Source organism: Castanea sativa, chromosome 5, assembly GCF_040712315.1.
Source record: "Castanea sativa cultivar Marrone di Chiusa Pesio chromosome 5, ASM4071231v1".
NCBI lineage: Eukaryota > Viridiplantae > Streptophyta > Magnoliopsida > Fagales > Fagaceae > Castanea > Castanea sativa.
This window is the reverse complement of record NC_134017.1, coordinates 38,576,151-38,602,748: the sequence shown is the minus strand read 5'-3', so window position 1 is coordinate 38,602,748 and position 26,598 is coordinate 38,576,151. Positions and strand designations below refer to the sequence as shown.

The window sequence follows — 26,598 nt, the reverse complement described above, 5'->3', positions numbered from 1 at the left end:
TTATGAGTTTGAGGTTTTTAACCGACCCCTTAATGCCTACAATACTGAGATTAGATTGAGATAACAAGATAATTAATGAGAAAATAATATAACATAGAAATCACAACTCCATAACAACTTCTTTTGAAAAAGGTTTTGAAAACAATTAGAAAACAAACTTTCTGCCCTAGAACTAACTTAAGAGAGATTTTTTTTATCTGTAAAAAACGTGCTTAGGTGTTGTGTAGGAGTTTAGAAAATATGAATTAGGGTTTTAGAGAAGATGAAGGCAAAAAATAAACTCTCTTTAGCTAGGGTTTGAATTGGAGACATAAGGTGAATATTTATACGTTAAAATTAGGGATTTTTAGAGGTTTTTGGAAGTTCCCAAGGGTCTAGGGGCCGGCCACCATCAAAGAATGATGTTTGGGGGCCCAAAAATCTAATTTGAAGGCTTGGAAATGTGGCCGCTTACGCATGCATGATTCAAGCATATGCATGCTTCCCAAAAACCCTAATTTCAACTGCTGCTTTAGTCCAACTTCAAAAGGTCATAACTCACTAATTAAAATCCACATTAGGCAACATGTATGTATTCAAATTGAAGCTCAAGATGTCTACTTTCCAATGAAACAAACCTTACAATGCTTTATGAATCAAAAGTTATGGTAAAAAAAGTAAGCAAAGGTAATTTTTCAGCATCGTTTTTAAAGCAATTTGAGCACTTTTGAGTTGTGATTACTTTCAAACTATTGTGAACTCTTTAATCACCCTTAGTTGACATATGTCCAGCTCATCATTAGGCCAGGGACCAAAGATTATTAACGTGTACAAAATGAGTTGTCTACAGGTGTTTAATGTTTCTTTGAATTTTGTTAAGTGGTATTAAAGATTTTAGCCAAAATGCAAATTACATCCAATAAGTTTGCTCAATTGCTTAATTACATTTTGTAATTTTTGTTGCCTTGAAGAGAAAATTCACATATTAATTATTGAACTTTTACTATATTTTGTTAGTAAATACTAGTAGTTATAAAACGATTATAAATATATGTTTTTATTTAAGTCCAATCTAATTTTTAAAACCATACTCATGGTGTTACTTACCAATTTAAAAAGTGATGTTATAGTGTGGATAACTGGTTGACCTTTAAACCCCAAGAGGGTTCGCATAATAGTTCTTACCCATTTCTTTCTCTCTATTTATTTCCCTTTTTGATATTTTATTTGGCAAAATTGGAATGGGAGTAGAAGCTATTGATCATCTGTCCATGTAAAATAGGCATTGTCATATTGAAAAGGTAAGAAAAATATATATATGATCATATGCTAATTGATCATTTCTAAATTATTATTATTATTATTGGAAGTCTTAAAGGAAAATGAAATCTGAAGTGATCTTTTAGTGATTTAGATTTTAGATTGTAGAGCAAATTTCACATTTGTTTGTATCCATGTCCTAACATGTTAAGGTATTTATTAGAGGAACAAATTGAGAGATTGAAAGAGATCTTCAAAGGCATATTTATTGACAATATTGGACCCATACTACTTTTAAGAAAATAAGCATGAAGTCCATACGTAAAAGATAAAACTATTTGAATTTTGTTAGGGTCATATTTTTCATGTATTGGAATATTTTTTGATAGAATGTACTTTACTTGTAATTGGCTAGTTCTAAGTGGTTTCTAGAATATTATGAAGTATGTTTAATAAATAAGACAAGTGATATTATTGAAGACATGAAGGCTGCACCAAAAAACAAGTGAAGAAAAGCAGAATCTACAAAACCTGGTCCTTCCTCAATACCTATTGATCTATTGAGATTTGCTAAAGCTCAATATTTGTCTCAATACCTCTCGATCTATTGAGTTACGGGATTTCAGAATATAGCCTACAACTTTTGGATATTTATTGGATATTGTTTATGAGTTTTTATAATCCTAATTGGAATAGGAGAGCAAACCTAATTGGAATAAGAGAGCTTATGTAAACCTAACAAGAATACGAGAGCCCATTTAAAATACCCATTAAGCTCCTATATAAATAAGGTGGCAAAGAAAAAAAAAACCCTAACCCTAGAATCCTTCATAAGGTTTTTTTTTTTTTTTTTAACCCTAGCCTCCTCCTACAGAATAAAGAGATCTTGTTGAGATTCTTATGCGCCTTTGGGTTTTGTAACCAAAAAAAGTCTCTAGCACCAAGGACTAAAGATCTTATTGGTGTTTTTATGTGAAACTGCTACAAATCAACTACAACAATCAAAAGGGTTGCTATGAAGTTAGTTATGTATGAAAATCCATGCAAAGGAATAAGTCTCTACAAGATCAAGTTCAATTGGGTATTAGTGTGAAGGCAACTGTAGGTTGGTACTTTGAGATAGTCCTCCAGGTAAAGGTAAAATTCTTTGTACTTATAACCGCTTGATTCGTGATTCTTAAGAGTAGTGACTTAAAAATCACTCGGTGGAATTTTCGCCTTATGAGAGGTTTTCTCCATTTGTTAATAAATCACCACATCACATTTAATTCTCACTGCACTTTAGTTTATTTGGTGATTTGTGTGTGCCTCCATGATTTGCATGTAATTTGACCTAATTAATCAACTTGAGTAATTGAATTAATCAACCAAGGTCAATCTAAATTTTCCAACAAATTTTAACTGGTCTAAGCGCTATAAATGTTATTTTGAATTATAAATCTAACAATCTAACAAGTTTGAGATGAGATTTTTGTAATTTTTTGAAATACGTATGAGTGAAAAAATGTGTGAAAATGTTTGTAATGTTATTTAAAATGTAAAAATGTGAGTTTGAAATTGTATAACAAATAGGGCCTAATTGTTTTTTTTTAACGCGTTTGTTTCTTCAATATTGGGGTCTAGGGAGCTTGTTAGCAAATACAAAAAATAGTCTATGCTCAAAAGAAAATCTTATTTTACTTTTATAGATTCAAAACCTAAAGTTTGATATATGATATATGATACATGATTTTTAGTTTTATTGGATGATGCGGCTCTTCATTTTTTATGCGATATCAAGATTTCCACACGGAAGTATAACATCTATTATTACTACCCTTGGAATTAAGGGTAGAAGGACAAAATTTTTATTTGTCCAAGACAATACTATTTTAACTGAATTGACATCTTTCTATACACAAAATGGTCAACAATATATTGTATTAATCTTTAAAAAAAAAAAAATTATTGAACATGTGGGTTGAAATTGAGCCAACTATATAAGTCTAAACCCAAAGCTTATAGCAACGATAATGACCAAGTACATTAGCTCTTCTCCCTCTACATTATATTTTATAGTTTAGTCTCCTCTTTTATATATATATATATATATATATATATATATATATTGATGATGCTAAGAAGATCAGTAGGCTGAATGCTTCGGACTTGATAGGACCACTTGCTCTCTCTGCGGCCTAAAGAAAAAAGATAAGCCAATCAAAGGCGACCGGGGCTGCCAGCCAAAAACCTTCCGATGGTAAAGTTAGTTTTTCTCTCTATATTTTTGGAGTTCCAACTTTTTTGGAGTTCCAACTTTTTTGGAGTAAAATTCACATACCTTTGCCTTGTCTGAATCAGTCTTTATATAGCGCCTTCATAGACGGTTATCGAAATTGGAATCTCTCCTGGATTCAAGGAGGGTTAAACGTAACTGCCATAACCGTTTAGGAGTTACACTTCTATTTCACAACGGATACATGACAGTTATGCGTGGGATAAGGGATTGTCACATTATATTCGGAGATTCTCCTAAGTATGATCTCCTCGTCCTGGAATTCCTTCGTCGAGTGTGCCTGATAATTCCAAGTATAGCATCCTCGTCCACGAAGCTTTATGTGGACGAGTCCTCTCGGGGCAGGCTGTGCGCATCCCATGGACGAAGGATGTAGCTTCGCTATCATCCTCAGGATGGCCTTGTCTGTTACCCTCGTCCTGAGGATAACTCCTGGACGGCTGCCGAGGTGATGACCGTCTAGGGACGGTCTGAGCGTTTTCATCCCACATCATATATATATATATATATATATATATATATATATATATATATATATATATATTCAAATTTGAAAATTCACATTATTTATTTTTTTCATAGTAAAAAAATTATAAAATTTTTCAAAATTACCATTATAAATTTTAAAAGTTGAAGAGTTTGTAAATTACTATCACTAAATAGAATTGAACATGTATTTTAAGATCACCCAACTAGCTAGAAAAAAGAAAAGCGTCAATATTAAACTTCAAACACAATTGATTAAAATAAGGTTTAATTATTAAAAATTTTAAATTATAGTGTTTAATTTATTAATACTTGTTTAAATTTTAGAGTTTTTGTTGTTATCGAAATTACGCAGGGTTTTGCCTAGACTTGCAAGTAGATTTGGGCAAATATCGAAATTTAAAATTTAGAGTTTCAAAATAACATATTTCCTAGACTATTGTTTCTAAGGATCATAACATCTTGGACATTAACGTATGATGTACAAAGAGATTCCTAGTAAATAGATAGGATAAGAAAACAAAGAGGAGAGAGATCCTGACTGTTTGGTGCCCTGTATTTCTCTAGCAGTGCGTGCCTTCTTCTCTCTGCCTCCATAGCCTCTTCTTTTAAAGTGAAGAAACCCTAAATAGAAAAAGAAAAAACGTGTCTCTAGCCTCAATAGTAATAAATTGAAGCAATTTTAAGCTTTGAGGATTTTGATTTGAACTATGTAATATTTTAGACATAATTTTTTAAAATCTCCATATTAATAAGGCTCATATTCATCGATCCTTGATTTTCATTTAGGGATACATACTAATAGAGCCAAAATAAAGTCCATGATGAATCCATTTAATTTTAATTTTAACACAAACGAAACTTGAGCTCATCACTAACTTAGATTAGAAGTTTAGTCTTTCTTTTTTTAAATTAGTTCAATCATGTTTACAAATTACTTGATTAATTTATTTTATCCCTCATATAAAGCAAACAACATGATTGATTTTTTTTACCATTTCACAAAAATGTGCTAATAATTATTAAGTAGATTATAATTGAGGTTATATTCGCATTAATCTGATAAATAATAAATCATAAATTATGAATTTATAAATTTAGATTCAACAACCTTCTATTGTCAAAAGTTGTATATAACTTTTATTACGGAAGGGCTATTTCTATTATAAATAACTTGCAAATAATAATTTGATATCTTAGGAATTAGTTACAAATTAATATATATATATATATATGTATGTATATATATCTATAAAAGTTGTTTGATACATGTATACATGCTTACAAAAATGAACCCTGGAAGAGATCAAGGGCACCATGGCATCCTAAAATTATATCTAAATTAGTAAATAGATTTTATACTTACCCCCTCCAAAATTGAAAGTTGACCTAAAGAACTCAAAAAAGATAAAATGGTCACCTAACCAATCCATGAGGTTGATATCAATTTGTTTGATTTAAAAAAAAAATTTATTTTTGAGTTTTTTTAAATTTAAATGACTATATGTTTAATACTTTGACTACTTGTAATTTAGAACCTAAAGTTAAAAGTTTGGGGCTTTGGGAGTGTGCTATGCTCATGCTATTGTTTGGCTCCAACTAAATGATTCATTTAGGATTTTGTTGTTGTTGTTGTTGTTGTTGTTGTTGTTGTTGTTTTTATTATTATTTTTACATGAAAACACATTAAAAAGAATACTAAACATAGTATAAAATCACCGCACACCCTTAGTACGATGGTCACTCCACAAGTATAAGTGCTTGTAGAGTGTGGGGGGCAAGAGCTGGGGTTCAAGTTTCCAGAAGGAAGCTTCACACACATGTACACTTAGATTAGGTTAGAATAAAATTTCTATCTTGTATAAAAAAAAAATAGTATAGAACATATTGCTGATTGGCTAAGGCTAGGTAGTTTCCAACTTTTGTTTGTGTTTGTTTGTTTGTGTTTTTTTTTTTTTTTTTTTGGTATAATTGCAGTAAGGATAAAGGGCCTAGAAATGGATATTGGGCTGTGGGCCGTGTCCGAGAACATCAAGTCGTCCGAGGACAAGTAGATACTAACGAGTGCATACAAGTCAGTAGTTCGTGGAAGAAGTCTGGTCATAAGTAATTGGGAGCGTAGTCCTAGGAGAAACACCCCCTCGGCTTAGTGGAGTAGAGGTCAAAAGTCCGACCTCTCAAGTACAAGGCACCAAAAGATCATGTTGGTAAGGATAAGTATCAGATAGGGATAAAACAAAGGAAAGATGAGAAATATCTAAGAAGAAAGATGCTACCACCGCATTCAATACTCTGCAACTAACTCTTTGGCCGTATTAATGTGGACGTGATACCTGAACAGTAACCTTTAACCTTACAGCTACCTACAAAGACTTCAGGAAAGTGCTGATGAGATAAGTATCAAAACCAGCAATCTGATCTACACGTAGAGGGCTGAGTGAAGTGAGGAAGGAGAATATAAAGAAGGAAATCCCCATTACAAGGGGATCATCAAATAATCTGTTTAGAAATCATTGTACACTCAAAAACTGTAATTGTGTTTAAGTGTAAGAGAAATATATAAGAACCACCATCCTCGGGCTTTACCGAGGAGGATTTTTTTTTTGCACAAAACTGTTTATTCATGCTTTCAAGTATCATTTGGCTTATTGTGATTACTGTCCAACTTATTGGAGTTCAGTTTCTAACACACTCTCTATAAATTCATTGTTTTGGGCTCTTTGGACCTTAGTCCTTTTCACTTTTGGGCTTTGAATTCAAAACTTGCCCTTACAATTGCACTTATTAATTTTTTTTTTTACTTGATAATATATGAATTAATGTTTGAGTAATAAATATTGTCAAAACTAAGTTTCATAACAAAATGGAGGATAATTTTCTAACGGGCTCTTTAATTTTGTAAATTGAAAGAGAAATTAATACAAAATCAACCTTAAATAATTTTTGAGATTTATTTTTTGTAAAAAGGAAGATATTATTTTAATAGATGCTTGAGTATATATATATATATATCCGAAACAATTGTTTTGTATTTTTTGCCTATACTTTGATAATGTTGAATATATACTTAATTTAGATTTTGATGTATTAATTTAATTTTAAATCTTAATATTTCTCTTGTTCCTCCTTTGGCCCTCCAATGATGAAAGCCTGGCTCTTAACATGGCTACGCCATGTGGTTTGGTCATCAATTGACTTCAACATTTTATGAAAAACTCATTCAATAAATGGCTATAAGAAGGAAGGACGGACATGAAGAAGTTGAACGTTATTCACGAGGAAGAAAGAGTAACTTATGTAATCAAGGGGTAAAATGGTTATATCCTTTAGGTTTAGGTGGCGTTTGGTATGGAAGAATCCACATTACTCTTAACATTTAGATTTCTTAAAATGTGATACCTTGCAATCTGGATATTTGGGAATGTAACGATTCCTATGTTTGGTTCATTCTTAAGAATCTAAAAGAAATTATTTATTTTTCCCCCAATATCTTTAGATTTATAAACCCAATATCAATTTTTTTTTTTTTTAAATCTTCCTCCAAATAAATAATGACAAACAAAATATAAAATATAAATTATGTCAAATTCATTAAAACTATAGTCTAACATTTCAAAATGACATATATAATACAAAATAAATGTTTAAATTATTATTCTTTTATGGAAATCACATCATGTTTCTGTTAATAAAAATTAATATTTTATTTTATTTTAGTATTTATGAATCTGGGCAGAAAAAGATAAAGATAAAGCAATAGATATTGAACGTAGATAAGAGAAAAATAATAAAATTGTCAATTTATAATGAACGTAATTTTTTTAAAGTTTGAGAATTTAAATGCCCACTTGTTTCAAAGGAAATCCACTTTCCTACAATAAAGGAGTTGAGTGAGAATCTAAATTCCCTTGACATCTAATTCCCTTATATGATTTGCAACCAAAAGTTGGAATTTTTCAACATTCTTGAAATTCCTAAAACATTACCCCATGCCAAATGCCACCTTATCTCATTCCCCAATCATTTACTTACTGAACAAAACAAAAGCAACTACTACAAAGAGTGAAGACTGAAGACATTAGACATTAACAAAGATAGTTGAAATTCTTTATTCCCTTCATCTTAAATGTGATAATTAAATGAGAATAATAATAAATAAATAAAACTATAAACAATAAAAAGAGCAGAAAGGTAAAATGATATATTAAATAATCCTGAAAGACACATTGAAACAAAGTCATTACATTTCAAAACTTTTTCTGAGTCATTGTGTACTACCCTCCTAAAGATCGTTCGTGTTACTTATCAGGTTCTTTTGCTTCTTCAAATTCAACTCCTTCAGTTTAAATACAACAGAAACAAAATATGACATATGAAGAACTAGTCGGCAATAAACTTCTAAAGCCTTCAAAATGAAACAAAATTTCTCATAATTTAACCTTTCTAGTGCTTCTTAATTGATGATAATTTTTTGTATCAATTAATAGTTTGTGAGAAATCAACTTGATTCTATAATGCATATTACTTTTTGACAAAACTCAATTGTTTTCGGTTGATATTATCTAAGTGGATTAGTATCACTCCAGCATTTCCTTCTTCGGTCCACTTAATTGATTCCCTCTCCAATAGCTTCAAAACCTATCAAAATAAAATCAAATATAGTTACCAAATATTGCAATGAAAGCACAAGGCCCAGGAATGAGAACGATGAAATAGATAGCACAGAATAATTTTTCTTAAAGGAGGATTCAAGGTGCTTCAAGATTCGAAAACATGCAGTTTATTATATTTTAAACACAAGTTGAATTATATGACTAGCATTAGACTTAGTTCTAGGGAGTAGCCTAGCATGAAAAAAAGGTGAATGACAGAAAAAAGCGGGTTCAAAAGCAATATTCTAATGCTGGACAGTTCAATCATCATTCCAAACTTCCATTTGCATTTGTCAGATTCAAAACTTGCTTTTCACATCATTACATTAGCCCAAGACAGTTACTAATTGGAGAAGCACTATCCCCACTAAGATGAACTAAGATAAACAAATCAACCAATCTCACCTGACGTCTACGAGACCCTTTTGTGATATCTTCATCATTTGTCTCAATGATGACTTTAAGGTCCTTGATAGCTGAAAGGAAAGACAACGCAAATCATTCCAGTCAATGTAAAATAATTCACTAGTGAGTTATGACAGAACAATTACTTACATGGGATGCGTGAAAATGAAGAAATATGACACTTCAGGAGACGTAACGCCTCCTTGGCACCATGGTCATGCAAGTCAAGCAAAATTTCATCTTGTGAATCCACATTTCTGCTTATGAACAAAACAAAACGAACACTATATCATATGGATGCTTATGAAACCCCCCATCCCAAACAAATAATAGGAAAAAAAAAAAACACAGCCTAAATGAAAAGACAATCACCTAGATTCTAAAATCTTTTTACTGGATTCTTCATCTGCTTCACGAACCTTTTTGTGAAAAAAATGTCCCTGCCATTCCAGGAGCATTCTCAGTAAAAACTATTTAAAATCCTGTTTAAAATTCTCATTTTTTATTTCAGATAGAAGACGCATATCTGAAACATCTTCATGTATATGAATGGTTCAATATGAGCCATAACGAAGAGAAGTGTGAAATTAAATCATGTTGTGACAGTGTTTTAAGTCACAAGAGACTGGATGAACTAAGACAAATCAAACACTGTTGCTTAAGTCTCACCCAAAGACATATATTACATAGTGACAGTAAGATAGAATTCTTACCTGTTCTAAAAGTTTTTCTGCTCGAACGTGATCCCCCTCAGCAAATGCATCAACAGCCTGGCAAGAAATGATACCCTTAATTTATAGTGAAGAAAACTAGATAGAGAGCATAAACAGGAAAACGTAAAAGGTGACCTACAGCTTTATAGTACTCCTTCATGATGCCCCTATACTCATTGACAGCTTTACGAAGAATCTGGTAGTTTTCCTCTTCATCCACATCTACAATTCATAGCAACCTCTAAGTATTGAATGTAATTCAAACTCAGAAAAGACGTAAACATAAATTTCGAAGATAACTGAGTTATGCAACATCAAAACTACTGATATTTATAGATTTACGCAAAATCATTTATATGCCCAGATGACAGGAATAGACTTGTTTTTATGGCCTTCTACTTACAAATCAATGCCACCTTTTTCCCAAGACATATAAACTAGTAACCCGTAAGATCATTCCTTTTAAAGGAAGACAGACAAATGATTCAGCACGAGAGCCTAGCTTTGTGAGAATGTATATGTGACATATAATCTAACTGAAGCAACAAAGCCACAGAAAAATCAAAAGTCTAAGGCCACATCAGAGGTCAGTGTGTAACCTTATTCAATTTCTTTTTCTTGATAATTAGTGACAGTGTATCCTAACATAGAAAGATAATCCATAATTATTTCAGCATCATTCAAGACATCACATAAACCTGCCAGTAATTCTAATCAGAGCTCATGTGAAAGGAACATCTACAGAAAGAACCTGACAATTTATTTTAATTAATACAGGAAAATATACCAAGACCACAGTGAGCAAGCACACAAGTCCCTTAACAGGTAGAACATCAACTCCATTAGTTTTTAGAGCGTCTGTTTCTAAATGTTCTGGACCTTCTACAAGCTCCATACAATATACTCAGGGCATCAAGTTCCCAGAAAACTTAGTGCATACCATCTTCATGATCTCTCCGTAAGTATGTCACAGTTTTCTTGTGATCTACAAGAAAGTCCATTGGAGGTCCATCCACCAGTCGCCATGATGCTGCAGATCTCTTTGCTGCATTTGTTGTTCTTCCAACTAATTCATTAGATCTCTCTGGAGCATTAAATAAGGCGACCAAAACTTCCTTTTCGAGATCATTTCTCTCTCTAAGTTTTCCAGGTGGTTCTATTCCATTTGTAGATGAAACTCTATTTCCATTTCTGTATGAATGCAAACAAAGTTTAAGAAAAGACCTAGAAGAGAATGTGTGAATTACCTAAAAAACCTCCCACCACTTCCCTTTAAAAATGAAGTAATAATTTTATAACCAAAACAGAATGTTCACTAGCTACTATAAAAGGGATGTAACGGAAACAATCAAACCGTCCAGGATGATTCACATACTGTAGCTTTCTTTGATGTGAAAGTACTTCCACTTCTGGACTCACATCTCTAAACTGAAAGATGAACTCAAACGAGAAAGGAAAAAAATATCAAACTACAATAAATTGCTATACTTAATAGCAAATACATTTTTCTTTTCTTTTTACATAAAGGCAAACATTTGAATTTAAGACCTACCAAACCCCACTTTTTTCCACCCAATAGAGAACACCTAGGGGCAGTTCTATTTCATTTTAAATTAAGCAAAAGTGTTAGTCAATGTAAGGCAATGCAGGTAATATTGTATAGAAATAAAAAGAAGGAAATGTGTGTTTTATGGGGATACATCATTAAAATACTTATTGCAACAAACAGGACAAGCAAAAATACCTGTTCTTAAACAATTACACTACCAAAAAAGAAAAAGAGAGAGAGATAAGGCCAGACTGGAGTTGATGATTCCATGTCTTTTCACAAAGATTCGTGTTCGAAGATGCAGCAGTTACACTCCTTATAATTACCTAAAGCATAGAAAATGAACACATGCCCCTCAAAAATAAGGACCAAATGTCTCTTTCCACTGATCCTCAAACAATGAAAATAAACAGCCTCTTCAGCATAATCTGATATTCCAACTAGCCAAATGATAAACCTTTATATTCCAACCAAGATTATAGCTAAGTCATGTACCATTTGGGCTAGAGTTCATTGGCAATCAAGTTGAAATCCCTATGGCTAAAGAAAGTGCATAATCAAATTTAATTTCAGATCATTTCATTATCAAAACACTTCATGAATTTCTCATGCCTCTCAATCTTATAAGCTTATAAAAGATTAGCCAGTTTCTTATATAATATTAGAATGGATCCTTAAAGCATTCCATGAATTTCTATTTAAAAAAAGGAGGCATATATAATCTAGTTGGCCACTGAATTCTAAAAATATTGGCAATCGCACTAACCTTTTCAGTACGTTCACCAACAAAATTGTTCTGCTTGCCTACAGTCACTGCAGCTAGATCAAGTAGTTTCTCCATGCTCTGAATGGTTAGAGGAAAAACAGAAATTGTAGTTTAGAGATGCTTTTTAGTTTTTATCTTAAACATATCATAACAATGAAATGCAGATGAGAAAATGACATATATGTCATTAGAGAAAGTTAGAAACAACATGTATTTTCCCAGGGAAATCAATTCACTATCTATTTACTTCAAATGACACTCTGTCAAGTGTCAAGGATATATAACTGTCAGGTATTAGCAGAGAGAATATAAACATGCATTGTTTTAAAAGGAAAAATATAAATTGTAGTCCTTATTGATACTTTTTTATATAAGCCATAGCCCTTATTGATACTAAAAGCTAATACATATAGAAAGGTAAAATGATGATGCCAAGCTTCCTTGATTACATAGAAAACATTTTCAAAGCATAGGTGAATTAATATGAAGCCAAACAAGATTAAAAGATGAAATTGAGGAAAACTTAAACCCACACCACCGCCCTCAAGGAAGAAAGAGGGCACTGGGAAGAGAGAACCTGCGGGCGGGGGGAGTGTTCAAGCTCCCATTTCTTAAATTATCTCTTCTAGTGCAGAGAGAATTTCTTGTCCAGCAGTCTTCATTCGACATAGAATCACAAGCAATAGTTATTCTTACAGGGATACTTATCTCCTTTTCCGCACAAAACAAAAACCCCTCTTACTTTTTTAAATAACAACTAGTCTATTAGTCTCTCTTTTTAATTCATGCCTGGGATTCCATAAAAGGCCATAAATAAACTGAGGGCTCTATCTGCATCATATGCTATACAAGGGTCTTAGGAGAATTGAGCAGTTCCTTAAAAAGGCCTAAGCTTTGTGGTTCTTCGTTCAGCATAGATTTTTTCAGGCCTTTGGCTCACTGGGGTCACCATGGAGCCCTTGGACCTTCTTGGTTTATCTAGTCTATCCAGTTCAACTATCCTTAAACTGCCAACAATATCAGCAAGATTATAAGGTAAAATAAGACATGTTTTAACATTAATTTTTCATAGAGGAAAGAAGCAGCAAATAGTTGTCAACCAACTCTACAAAGCCCTCCAAAAGCGAGATAGTTCATTCTAATAAATCGTTATTGAGATGTGGCATCACAGAATCACAATTTACCAAAGAATGGATATTTCTTAAGTGAAAGCAATATAAACAGGACAATATGCATACCTGTATCATATCAAATCCACAATTATCTGCATATTCATTATGAAGCCTGATTAGTAGCTATGTAAAACACAGTTGGAACATCACTATTTCCAATTAACATCAATTAATCAGACTATTAGACAGAATGAATAGTGTACCAAGAACTTGTCGAATCACATCCCTATCCAGCTTGAACCCATCGCCAAGCATTTTGAAAAGAAAATCTTCCATTTCTTGGTGTAAGCGATCATACTTTGGAGAGCATGACTTAGCTTCAACTTCCCAAAGTTCGGACATTGGCATCACTTTCGAGTCCAGTTTGAGTGGTTTCCTCACCATATAAGATCCATTTACTGGTGGTGTGGACTTGATATAATCTTTACCAAGCATGCTTGAAACCATGCCTGCACAAACTGGACGAGTTTTTGGCTTTGAAGCTCTGGAATTTCCAGTTGCTATATCCGACTTCTCAGAGAAGTTACCACAGGATGATTTTGGTGATTCTTCACCCTTGGCCTCACCATTAGATGCGTGAGTAGCAGCGCTAGAGGTGCTTCCCTGCATGTCATACAAAATCTCACCAGCCAAATCTGCATTCCGGCCTGCCTTGCAATATGCAGTAGCTATATCATCAAGAGAAAAAGTATGACCAAATGCATCAAGCAAACCCTTCAACACTTGTTCCTCCTCATCATCGTATTTTGGTACATTTGAACCAGATGCTTCCATATCAGTAACCCTTCACACCAAAAGAGGGGGGGAAAAAAAACAATGTAAAAAACCAGAGGGCAAAAAGTATGCTTTGATACATTATGTTTGAAGTGGTAGTAAACTTGCACCAAAACATAAGCCACAGTTGAAAGGTTCAAAATAGAAAAACAAAAGCAAAGCTGCAGCATCAATAACTTACATACAAAGCTAACTGCTCAAAGCAACAGACAAAACATGGTGACCTTTCTTTCACTTTGATTTTCAAATAGAAAAATATATAATGATCCAAAGGGCATATATTCATGTGGACTGGAAATAATGAAATGAAATGAAATGAAAGAAAGTAACCAAAGATAGGACAACGACAACAAAAAACCGCTTAATTAATTAAAGTGTATCTAAGACAGCCTGCCTATTCTCTTATCTTTTCACCAAATAAGTTATAAATCCTAAACAGACACAGACACAGACACAGTCCAAAAATTTCAGGGCCGGCCACATCACATGTACTCTCAAATTTATCATTTTTGCATTTATTTCATTTCCTTAATCAAGCATTGTCAAAGAACCTTAGCAGAAAGCAACCAATTTATATCTATATATAAAAATATAAATATTGGGATATGTTTTATTATAAAAATGAACTAAAAACCCAAACTGAAAATGAGAAGCAAAACAAGGAATAAAGTGAATAAATACAATAGTAATCGAATCCATCTTCACTTACCGGAATCAAAATGTGATCCAATAATCGGAGTTTTCCTGTGAATTTCAAAACTCTCAAGTACAGTATGAGAGAGAGCGAGAGAGAGAGAGAGATTAGTTGTTGGTTGGGAATGAATGTGAGAGTTGAGAGTCAGATCATGAAGTTTGTGATATATTTATAAGGGGAAAAAAAATATTTAAAAAAAAAAAAATGATGAATGAAACAAATGAAAGATGAGTGGGTTTTTGTTTGAAGAAACAGGAGAGAACAAAAAAGCAACAGAGAGAGGCGCCAAAAGCTGTCTCTCTCTCAATTTCACAAATCAGACACGCAATTTGCTTTATTGATTTTGGATAATAAATGTGAGAATTTGTAGGAGATTCTCACACTCGCCTCGCGCCTTTCCGCTTTCCCCTTCTTTGCTAATATTATTATTATTAATAATCTAAATTAATTGCACCTTCTTTTATAAGTTTCCCAAATTCAGACGTACGACAAGATAGGGGTAATAGCGTTATTTCAATGCAAATTTTAGCTTCTCTTTTTTCTTTTTAAATAAGTAGGCTTATTTTCCATGCCTATTTAGCTGTAAATAAAAGATAAATACACAGTTATCAGTTATGCCAGGCTAGTTTTCTTGCTTAAATAGTATCCCTATCACCGTAAATAAATAATGGTAAAAAGACTTTTATAGTCCGTTTGAATTGATAGAGGGGAAGAGAGAGTAGAAGAGTGCCAAATTCCTTATCATTCTAACCAACTATTGAATGGTAGATCAAGGAAGGAATGATAGATTGGAGAGAGAGGCAAGGAAAGAATAAAGATGAGAGAGAGTAGCTATTCCTTACTTGGTTTGAATGTGTTAATGAAATAATAAGAGAAGAAAGTTGATATATTTCTAGATTGAGAATTGAAAAAATAAAGTTAAATTGTAAGATACAAGTTGTATGGATAATTGTGGAAGATAGCTTTAGATGCATGGAGTAAGGGTAAACACTAGGGAGGGCAAATGTGAAGGATTACCTTTTGCTTTGTGAGATTGAAAAAAAAATTAGAGAATTTTAAAATGTGTATTTTTTTTTCTAAATAAAAAATGGAGGGTTTTGGTGTGAACTTACTGACCCCACACCCCATGACGACAATGGATAATATCACAAATATCACTTGAGTAACAATGAAGTGTGCCACTACTCGAACCCCACAACTCATATAAGTACATGTGATGAGGGCAACGAGGGCTTCCTACCATTGAACAACACCCCTCAAGTTTTTTCATATCTATCAAATTATGGAAAGTGGATAGTATACCAAATATTGTGTATGTGATTTTTTTTTTTTTACACAATTTGGCTCCAAACATGTCTTATGCCTTAGGCTCCAACCACCAATAGAAATATGTCATTTATAGTTGTACATTGCAAGTGAGTAGTATGCATTGCATATAACAGGGCACAAGTCATTTATCCATTGGAGGTTTGGAGCCCAACGCTTTTTTTCTTTTTTTCTTTTTTCTTTTTTTTTGAGGAACGGAACCCAAAAGCTTTAAACATGTTTTGAACCAAAAATTTTCCCCTTTTTATTATTATTATTTTTTTACTTTAACAATTTACTGTATTCCATTTCTAAATTTTCTCAACTATCAAACACAGTTTTAATAAAGAATTCATCACCATAAAAATTTCCTAGTAGGTAAACACATTCACCTCCAAAACAAGTATTAACCCCAAAATCCATGAAAAAAAAAAAAACCATTGCTTTCCACTAATCATGGTTTAGAAATGAAAAATCAAAGCTCCCAAAATTAATATTTACAAATCATTACAAGTAAAATTCTCATTTCCAACACAAAACTTCAAATAAAAGCCTAAAATCAAATCAAACACGCTAAGAAATGATCAAGATTAGGTCGTGATGGACATAGTGGATATCTTAGTGAAGACTCTTCTGAAGGAATCTTCCGCCCCAATATCTCTTCTAGACAATCCCTAATTTTATTTTCCTTCACAAAAATCCATCTTTACACATCAACATCCATTACAAAATTTTACTTACAAAAATATATCAATCTAGAAAATTACTAAAACATGTACAACCCAAATGACCAAATTACTGAATACCTATCTCGATCTATTTATAATCATAAAAATCATAATATACTAAAAACTCATTACCCATTAACCAAACACTTAAAACCCCCTCCCATTAACTAAAAACTTACCTTTAACTCTTCGACAAAAATAGTAAAAGACACCGGAAGCAACTCAATTAAAAGCATATTTAATGCTTAGAGAGATAGGGATAGAAGGAAAGGAACATAGAGAATGATTCGTGTAGTTAGGGGTGTACAGTCAACCCACCAAAACCAACCCGACCTAACCCAACCTGTCGGGTTGGGTCGGTTTTTAAGGCTTGGTGGGTTGGGTTGTGTTGTAAAAAAAATTTTTGATAGCGGATCGGGTTGGGTTGGGGTCATAAATTTCAAACCCGCCAAACCCAACCCGACCCACCCATATATTTAATATATATTATCTAATTAATAATTTTTTTTTAAATAACCAACTCTTTCTCCTATCCCATATAAAAACCAATATTAATGCATATTAGCTCATATATTAATGTATAACTAAGTTGGAATGTTAGTTCATATATTCATGTATATTTTGTTTATCAACTCATGTAACAGGCGTGATATATTTTTTTCTACTCAATTTAATAATAATAGTAATAAAAAAAAATTATCCAACCCACATGAGAAAAAATTATCCAACCCACATGGGTTGGGTTGGGTTGGACTTATGTGATAAGTTGGGTTAGGTTGAATTTTTTTTAACCCACCATGGTGGATCGGGTCAAAAATTCTCTTAACCCGACCCATGCACACCCCTACATGTAGTGGTGATAGAAAACATTTTGAAATCAATCACAAGCTCCAAGTTCCTCTTCTTTTTTTTTCCATAAATCACATATTTAAAATATCTGAATCAAATCAATACTTTATGAATATATACATATATATTTATGAATATATACATATATATATATATATATATATATGGGATGTGAGTTATCACATTCACACGTTACACATTAGCAAATGTAATTTATAAAACAATGAGAACAATAACGCCATGAGCTACCCTAAATTTTGTATAGCATGAGGTGAATGATGATATGGGCCCGATTATTTGATGATTTTTTCCCCCTAATGGGAGATTATTGGATAAATTTTTATATAAATAAGAAAGTGATAGAAACAAAATCGTAGTTAGTAAAAAATCACTTAACTCAAAATTTCCTTGCTATGGACCAAAGTCCAAAGGTGATAAGGGGATTCAAATAATTATTCATTCCTGTTTCTCAAAAAAAAAATATAAAAAAAATAATAATAATAATAATAATAATAATAGTAACTCATTCCTTCACGTAGGACAAGAAGAGAAAGCAAAGAAGCACAACCAAACACATGGATTTCTCATCTTTTTTATGTTCCTTATTATTATTATTATTATTATTATTATTATTATATACATAAAAACCTATCTCTTTCGCAAGTCGTGACTCCAGATTGGCTTTTTTTTTTCTTTTCTTTTTTCAACAATAATTATTATAGTTAAGTGTGTTAAACCCATTTTGACTTCAAGGTTTAATTTGTTGCATGTTAAAAGTTCATGGCTGACTTTGTTACTTGTAAAACTATAGAGTTTGATTTGGATTACCCTTAAAAATACAGAGTTTAAAGTGAAATATACCCATTTTCTTTGAGTAAATATGTTAACAATCTATGGGACACACATTTATTCCCAACCTTCCATATATGTTAACAAGTGAAAATTGTGCTCCATTTTGCAATGAAAATACAACTTTGAGCAATTTGCTTGACATTTAACCGGCAACCATTAAATTTGTATTGCTAGATAAGTAGCAAACCCGATTTTCAAAGTTGGAGGGGGGAAGAGCTTAAGAGCCCTTGGAAACAAAATTGATGAATTGAACTTATAGCTGAATTTTCTTTGATGGATGAGAACATCTAGTTAAACTCTCCACAAGAAAATGCAACCTCAAAAGGGTTAGATGAGCTTAATTGATTGGCAATAGCTACTTATTATATAAGGGTTTTTCTTTTCTTTTTTTAAAGAAAAAAATTAATTTCTCTTTTAAAAACAAAAATTTGCTCATCACTTTCCTCAATATTCTTCTTATGATTTTTCTTTTGGCTAAAATTCTTCTTATGAATATTAGTCCTTTTAATTTACAGAAATTTTATAAAAATCTATGTTTTTCAAGGATAATCTATGCCACTTCAATAAATTTAAAGAGTTCAACATTTTTTTTTTTTTAAATTCAATGAATATAATGGAGATTGGAGACTGAATGGCGGTTCCCTCAACATTTAAATCAATCATTTTCCTTCTCTCATTCATTAGGTGACCACTTGAGAGGGACCATTGATCTGTCATATGTTGGTCAATTTTAACTTCCATTAGTGGTCCTTGCACAAGAAGTTTTTTCTTGTGAAAGTCCTTGCACTAGAAGTTGGCTCCTCCTGGTTTTTCCATCACTTTTGGAGTACTTCATGGATTATTTGACATGATTCTATCTTGGACCGATCTAATAATTTCAGTCTGTGGAAGAAAAGCATCTTACCCTTAGCGCTAGCTAAGAAATGAAATGATAAATAAAAACTAAAAGAAGATCTAGATCTAGATCATAGACCTTATGCTTTATACAGTCATCAAATATAAAATAAAGAAAGCTGATACTATTAGCGTAAGAAAGTAGTAAGAAATTATGGAATACTTGAAAGCATTAGACAATTATCTTATATCCGAGAAATTACCAATAAAATAATATATTGGTTATGTTAGAGCATGCACAGTAGTGGAGCTAAAAATTTAGCTATTTGGCACCACAAAAAGTTACTTTATCTATTTTACCTACACACATACTGCAGCTGTGAATTTATTTTAGCTTTCAACACAATAAAATAATATAAACATCACAATAAAATAAGATATCTACTACAATAAAATAATATATCTACTATATACAACCATCATAACTACACACACAACCGGGCAAGGAATAATTTTTCTTTTTTTTAGCTCTAAGCAATAGTACACATCTATAGATAGATGTGCACTGTAGCAATGAAGCCAAAAAACAAAAACAAAAAACCTATAGCTCCATTGCTGTATGGTTATTTTTGTGTTTTGGTAGAGCTAAAATAGCTATGTAGCTTTTTAGCTCCACTACTACAAGTGCTCTTAGTGCATTTTAAATTAAATTATGTTAAAACTTAAATTAACTGAAAATTAATAAAGAGATAAGTTATAGTGGAATTTACTAAAGAAAGAGTTAACTTGTATGTAAGTTTAATTAAATAAATTAAGAGGAGTTATCTAAACTAATAAATAACATGTCGGTTATGAGAAGGATTGGAAGACTATATATATGGCTACGCTACAGACAAAATTTATATCGAGTGAAGGAAGAGAAAAGGTTAAAGCAAAGAGTTCTCTCTTCTTTTTCTATAGCAATTGTGAGTAGTGTGTGAGAGTGAGTGAATTCAACAATATTCCTAAATACTTAAGAGAATTTGGGCCAAAGGAAATTTTTTTTTTTTTTTTCCTGGTAGAGCTTTGAGCTCAACCACTTATGCAGAGTTGGTCCAAGCTACACAACGAACTGTTGGGTTGTTGTACCGTGGAGGGGATAAGCCAAAAGTGAATTTCTACTGCATCGGTTTCTAGTATCATTGACAAGCTGATGGGGTACTTTTCTTTACACCTAATGTTATTTAAATAAAACCTATTTATTTTCCTTTCAAATGTATTATTGGACATGTTTAAATATTTTTTCCAAACTATCACTATGCTAGCCCACAACCTTTCTCCTTTCTACGACAAAACTGGGCTACAGGGCCCAATAGTTTCTCATAAAAGCCCGAATTATTTAGTAAAGCGAGATAAAATCTAATTTTTCTAAAAACCGAGAATACTTATGCTTGGCAAGGTTTGAAAAGCCCACGATTCAAATCCATGGCAAAGCAACTCTATCAATGGAATTCAAGTCCATAATCAAAGCCCATGGGTTAAACCCATGGTAATTTATTTATCCAAAAGTCCAATTCTCATTGGCAATATTTAAAGCCCAATTTCTATTGGCAACATCAAAACCCAATTTTCATTGGCAACATCAAAGCCTAGTTCCCACTGGCAATATCAAAAACCCAATCTTCATTAGCAATGTCAAAAGTCCAATCTTCATTGGCGATATCAAAAGCCCCAGTCCCCATTGGCGATATCCAAAGCCCATTCTTTCATTTGCACTATTTTATAATAATAATAAATCCAAGATTATTAAACGCTTGGCAAACGAAAAAGAATATATATCATGGTATAATCGTTGCCTAAATATTGCGATCGTCTTATATTAAAAAACTCATTGGGGGTTGTCTTGAAGATGACGTTATGAACCCATGAAGTATATGATCACCGTTTATGTCACGACATCAAAAGTACTCGATCTCACAAGCTTGTTATTTAAATTATGATGCGACTATTAGAAGCCATGAACATTATTTATGATATGGAATCCGTCATGGTAAAGGTTATTTTCAAAAGTACTTTGAGACTTGTCATATTGTTGCAAACATTACAATTAATTGCCCAAAGGCCCATTACAAGTATCTATAAGAACCCAAAGAATATCTACTAATAAAAGTCCATGAGGAAGGAAAATCCATGGCAACATGTATTGTTGATTTTGTAGGATGCACGCAACCCAAACCAAAGGAACCAGCCCAGGTGAACAAGCCTAATCCAAGAGATCCCAGCAAGAGGCAGTGGGCTGGAAGTGGGCAAACAGCCTTTGTTCATCCTTGACCAAAAGTACAACAAGAGAACCAAGTCCTTAAGGATGAACTAGGGGCTGTCCTGTCAGTTTTTTTCACTCTCTACCTGACGTGAACAGTACCAGAGGCTTGTAACATCAGCTAAAACCTAAAGGATGATGGAACTCCATCACCTTTCTCAAGACTGCAGCTCCAACGGAAGGGGAGCTGAAACCAAATTATCCAAGCACCAGCAAATTGATGCTATAAATGTTAAAAAATGTTCAAGACATGATTCATATCCCAAGCCCATGAATCCTAAAGGATAAAAATTGGGAACATGTGGTTTGGAGGGCATAAAGGGACCTCCAGCGGAACCCCCTGAAGTAGGCTTAGAACTTGACACCTAACTTGGGGTGTTGAAATCTTACTTCTTAGAGATCTAAATCTCAGTTACAACTTAAGATTTGCTCATGATACACGCCCTAATCACATTGATTAAGCTCAGCCCCAGAAATCTTGACATTTAATGCAAAGCACTCTAAAATCCTATCATTACCCAAAGAAGCAAAGCAGCCCATAAAGTGAACCATCTACTTCTGACCAAAAATCCCAAGAAGCTAACCTTGGTTTCCCACCTTTGATTAACCCTACGTTTTTTTTGGACTCTTGTTAATTAATGCTTCCCTAAAACTCCATTTTAAAAACATAAGCATCTCAGCCCACAAAGACAACCACTCCCTTTGAAACTCTTGATCTATTTGTTATTGGTGGAGCTCCCTTTAAGTTCACTACTCACCCCCTTTAGCCCACACTCATCTAACCTCAAATATTCTTTACTCCCCTTTACATAATCACAGCTCACAAATGTCTCCTAACTAGTCACAACAGCCTACTACTCACAAAAAGCCTTAATCTTAGAGTTAATCCCATCTCACTCACTCATAACAGCCCACATTGTCTCATCCATGCCTTATGAACACACACTCACCAAATCCTAGTTTGATACTTGCAGCACTGAGTTGGGATCCATCTCTCCCTTCATACCATGCCAATTAATCATTTCCCTCTTCCCATGGAACCTTTAATATTTACTTTTTATTTTACCGTTGAAGGATATAATATATATGTAACAATCGAACTCTTCCCTCACGTTGATGTAATGGTGGCTGAAAGTATAATGAACTCCCCTAACCAAGACATGCAAGGACCCCCAGGAGTTAACACATTCCTAAACTTATTTAATCATTGACCATGGGACTGTTTAAATTTGTCTTTCTGGACTAAGTGTAATTCTACCCTTATTGCTGGAGATTTTAATTCACTTGAACTTTCACACCAGGACCACTAATGTACTAATTAAGTATTGTAACGTGCTTTTCATTGGGCTTTTGTTGCTGTTTTGTCAAGTGCAACTTTTGTTTCTTGTTTGTATAGGTTTTGTCATCATACCGAAAGCCTTTAGGTGCCACCTCAAGAGCCCATAGTCGAGTTTCGGTTTGGCTTCCCAACATTTTAGATAGAGGCATCAATTTCCCCCTCGACACAAGCTACCACGATCATGGAAAGAGTTCCAAATATCAATGTGCCACAAGCAAAAGGAGATGTCCCAAGAATCCTTGATCACTCGAATCCGCATAGAGGAGGAAGTTAGAGGACAAGATGCACTTATAACATAAAAGGGTAATGGACATTCTACCACCAAGGTAAATTTAATTTCTGCAAGCAATAACTAACCCAAAGATCATTCTCCTAAAAATGCATAATTGAGGCAAAGAAATAAAAATACAATAGGGGCAACCCTAGTTAAAGGAATAAGAACCAAGGACCCCCTTCAAATAACCAACAAGTTAATGCATGTTTTATCTGTTGTAAGAGTGGATTATATTGCTCGATTTTGCAAATTTCAAAAATATGAGTCTGTCCTACAGGCTAATATTACTGAAGAGCCTTTAGTGGCTATGATTATAGACATTTACATGATCCAATATGTTGAAGGTGATGGAAAAATGCATGTGCACAGCTGAAAAATAACGGACCTACTTCGTTCATAAAAGTTAACATGCACTATGTAAGTTTCAGAATTTGAGAACAAGAGAGTGTACCTTGGAGTGGTGAATTTCAAAATCGAAGATCAAAATCGCTTGGGAACACTTTCAATCTTCACTCCAATTCCACTAACGCCCAAGATGTGTGGTCTCTTAATCAGTTCCAAAGGGAGAAAATGTCAAAGTGTCTAACACTAACATGCACCACTTCACAATAGTATTCTTACAATTCTCTACAGAAAATTCTGTATGTTTCTCCCTTTGTGTCTAACCGATTATCTAATTGGGCTGGCCTTTTGGGTCTTCCCAATTGGGCTTAAGTATGTGGCTTGGAGTGGGACCAAAATAGACCAATAAGACACTGGCTCCAATGGGCATTGGGTTTTTTTGTCAACTCTTGACAAGTCCAAAGTTACCATTAACTATATTTAATACCACTATATAAATATAGTTGCACTCTAGGCCTTATCTATAAATTATATCCCAAGACTTTATTGTACATGCAACCTCTTCATAAAATATTCATAGTAACACAAAGTCATGAAAGAAGACTGTCACTTTGTAGATTACTACATCTTAATTCCTTGAGTACCTGGTTTAATCATTTAAAGTTATTCATTATATATATTTATGAAATCCAATTTCATAAATATATATACTTTAGTAACTCCTTACTAAAGTGGTTAGGCCTAACTCTCTGAATAACAATCTCATTAAACTTATCTCAAGGAAATATTTTGTATCTCGGTTAAGAGAATATGAATTCCATCTTAAGAATATATGTTTCATCAACACTAAATGTAGTTGTCCAACATATTGAGATTTTGACTGTTACTCTAGATCTCACTCCTGATATATCAAAACAACCTACACCTCATGATCAAGTCCATTATTCTCTTAGGATTAAGAGTTCATGCAAATATAAGTCGTGAGTTTATTATTCATATGACAGTCGTTGGAAGAATAATAAATTTCACATGGTCCAATTCAATATGTTTTAACTCTTAAAACATATCAACATATCAATTAGAAATCTCCATTTCCATGATCAAGATAAATCATCTTAGTTAATATATTATAGTCTTCGCAGATGAAATGCCCAATTTTCATAACCGACTACGAACTACATTTTGAGTTTACAAGAAACTTGTGATTTACATTTTCTGTGACTAAATCACACACAATGCATCTCATGGACTATATGATAATGTCCCAATATTCATGTTGCCATTATTTTTAGATAATAATAAAATAACTTTATTAAACACAATATTAAGTCATACATAATGTCATACATAATAAAATACATAGCATCATATAATAGGATTTAAGGGTAAACATCCTAACAATCTCCCACTTGCACTAAAGACTATTGTGCACTAATTTAACTCCCATCTCCTCTAAATGTGACTCGAAAGTCTTTTGGGACAAGGCTTTGGTAAAGGGATCTACTAGATTCTTTGCACCATCAATCTTTGCTACAACCACATCTCCACGAGCAACAATGTCTCGAATGATGTGATACTTTCTCTCTATGTACTTTCCTTTCTTGTGATTCCTTGGATCCTTAGATTGTGCAATCGCTCCATTATTGTCACAGAAAAATGTAATGGGAACTTGCTCAATTCTCACAACACCACGATCAGAAAGGAATTTCTTAAGCCAAACAGCCTCTTTTGCTGTTTCACAAGCAGCAACATACTCAGCTTCCATGGTGGAGTCGGCAATACAAGATTACTTAACGCTCCTCCAACTTATGGCTCCACCTCCCAAGGTGAAAACACATCCCAACGTGGATTTTCTGAAATCTAGGTTTGACTGAAAATTCGAATTTGTATAGCCAATGGGAATCAAATCCTCACAACGGTAAACAAGTATATAATCTCTCATTCTCCGTAGATACTTGAGAATATGCTTTACAGCTTGCCAATATTTTTGTCCTGGATTTGATTGATATCGGCTGACTATACCGAATAACAAATATCCGGTCTAGTACAAAGCATTGCATACATGAGACTTCCCACAGCAGAAGTATAGGGAATTTGTCTCATCATATTTTCCTCCTCTTAAATCTTAGGCCTTTGGTCATCAGACAGAGGAACTCCATATCTAAAAGAAAGTAATCATTTATTGGAGTTTTGCATGCTAAACCATTCTAAAACCTTATCTATATATCCAGCTTGTGACAAACCTAACATCTCATTCTTTTGATCTCGCCAAAGCTTGATCCCTAGAATATAGTTAGCTTTTTCCAAGTCTTCCATATCAAATTGGCTTGATAGCCAAACTTTAACCGATGACATTACTCCTATATCATTTCCAACGAGTGGAATGTCATCTACATAAAGTACTAGGAACATTACTAATTTATCTTGATGTCTTTTATACACACATGGTTCATTAAGATTTTGTTCAAAACCAAATGATTTGATTACCTGATCAAATCTGATGTTCCATGACCTAGATGCTTGTTTAAGTCTATAAATGGACATTTTCAACTTGCATACCATATGCTCTTGGTTCTTTGCTATGAAACCTTCCAGTTGCAACATGTAGATTTCTTCTTCAAGATTGTCATTAAGAAATGCAGTCTTGACATCCATTTGTCAAATCTTATAATCATAATGAGCAGCAATGGATAAGAGAATCCTAATAGACTTAAGCATGGCAACTGGCGAAAAAATTTCATCATAGTCAATGCCTTCTTTTTGTGTATACCCTTTCGCCAATAATCTTACTTTAAAGGTTTCAACCTTTCAATCTATCCCTCTCTTCCTCTTGTAAACCCATTTGCAACCAACAGGTTTAATGTCGTTAGGCGCCTCTACAAGATCCCACACATGATTGGAATACATAGAATCCAATTCAGATGTCATAGCTTGGACCCAATGATGTGCATCTATATCATTTATCGCTTCATCATAAGTGTAGGAATCCGATTCAGCCTCTTTAGAGATAGTTTCATAAGTTTCTCCCAAACCTATGAATCTCACAGGAGG

At 33.2% G+C, this 26,598-nt stretch overlaps 1 protein-coding gene across 3 annotated transcripts in view; it reads right to left on the bottom strand.

Annotated features, from left to right (window-relative positions):
- Nucleotides 1–8,181: 8,181 nt before the first annotated feature.
- LOC142635997 (putative nuclear RNA export factor SDE5) overlaps nt 8,182–26,598 on the bottom strand; it is a 106,477-nt gene continuing 88,060 nt past the window's right edge. The window contains exons 2-13 of one of the 3 annotated variants that reach the window (XM_075810055.1): nt 14,741–14,815; nt 13,461–14,041; nt 13,324–13,349; nt 12,086–12,163; nt 11,146–11,210; nt 10,711–10,961; nt 9,910–9,992; nt 9,771–9,827; nt 9,430–9,497; nt 9,208–9,314; nt 9,058–9,128; nt 8,182–8,638 (exon numbers count right to left, since the gene is read on the bottom strand). In XM_075810055.1, the coding sequence (XP_075666170.1) occupies nt 8,522–8,638; nt 9,058–9,128; nt 9,208–9,314; nt 9,430–9,497; nt 9,771–9,827; nt 9,910–9,992; nt 10,711–10,961; nt 11,146–11,210; nt 12,086–12,163; nt 13,324–13,349; nt 13,461–14,031 (1,494 nt within the window). In that variant the 5' untranslated portion in view covers nt 14,032–14,041; nt 14,741–14,815 and the 3' untranslated portion in view covers nt 8,182–8,521. Of the gene's footprint in view, nt 8,639–9,057; nt 9,129–9,207; nt 9,315–9,429; nt 9,498–9,770; nt 9,828–9,909; nt 9,993–10,710; nt 10,962–11,145; nt 11,211–12,085; nt 12,164–13,323; nt 13,350–13,460; nt 14,042–14,740; nt 15,126–26,598 lie in introns of those variants that run through there. The other 2 variants (XM_075810056.1, XM_075810054.1) reach the window with 2 other exon arrangements.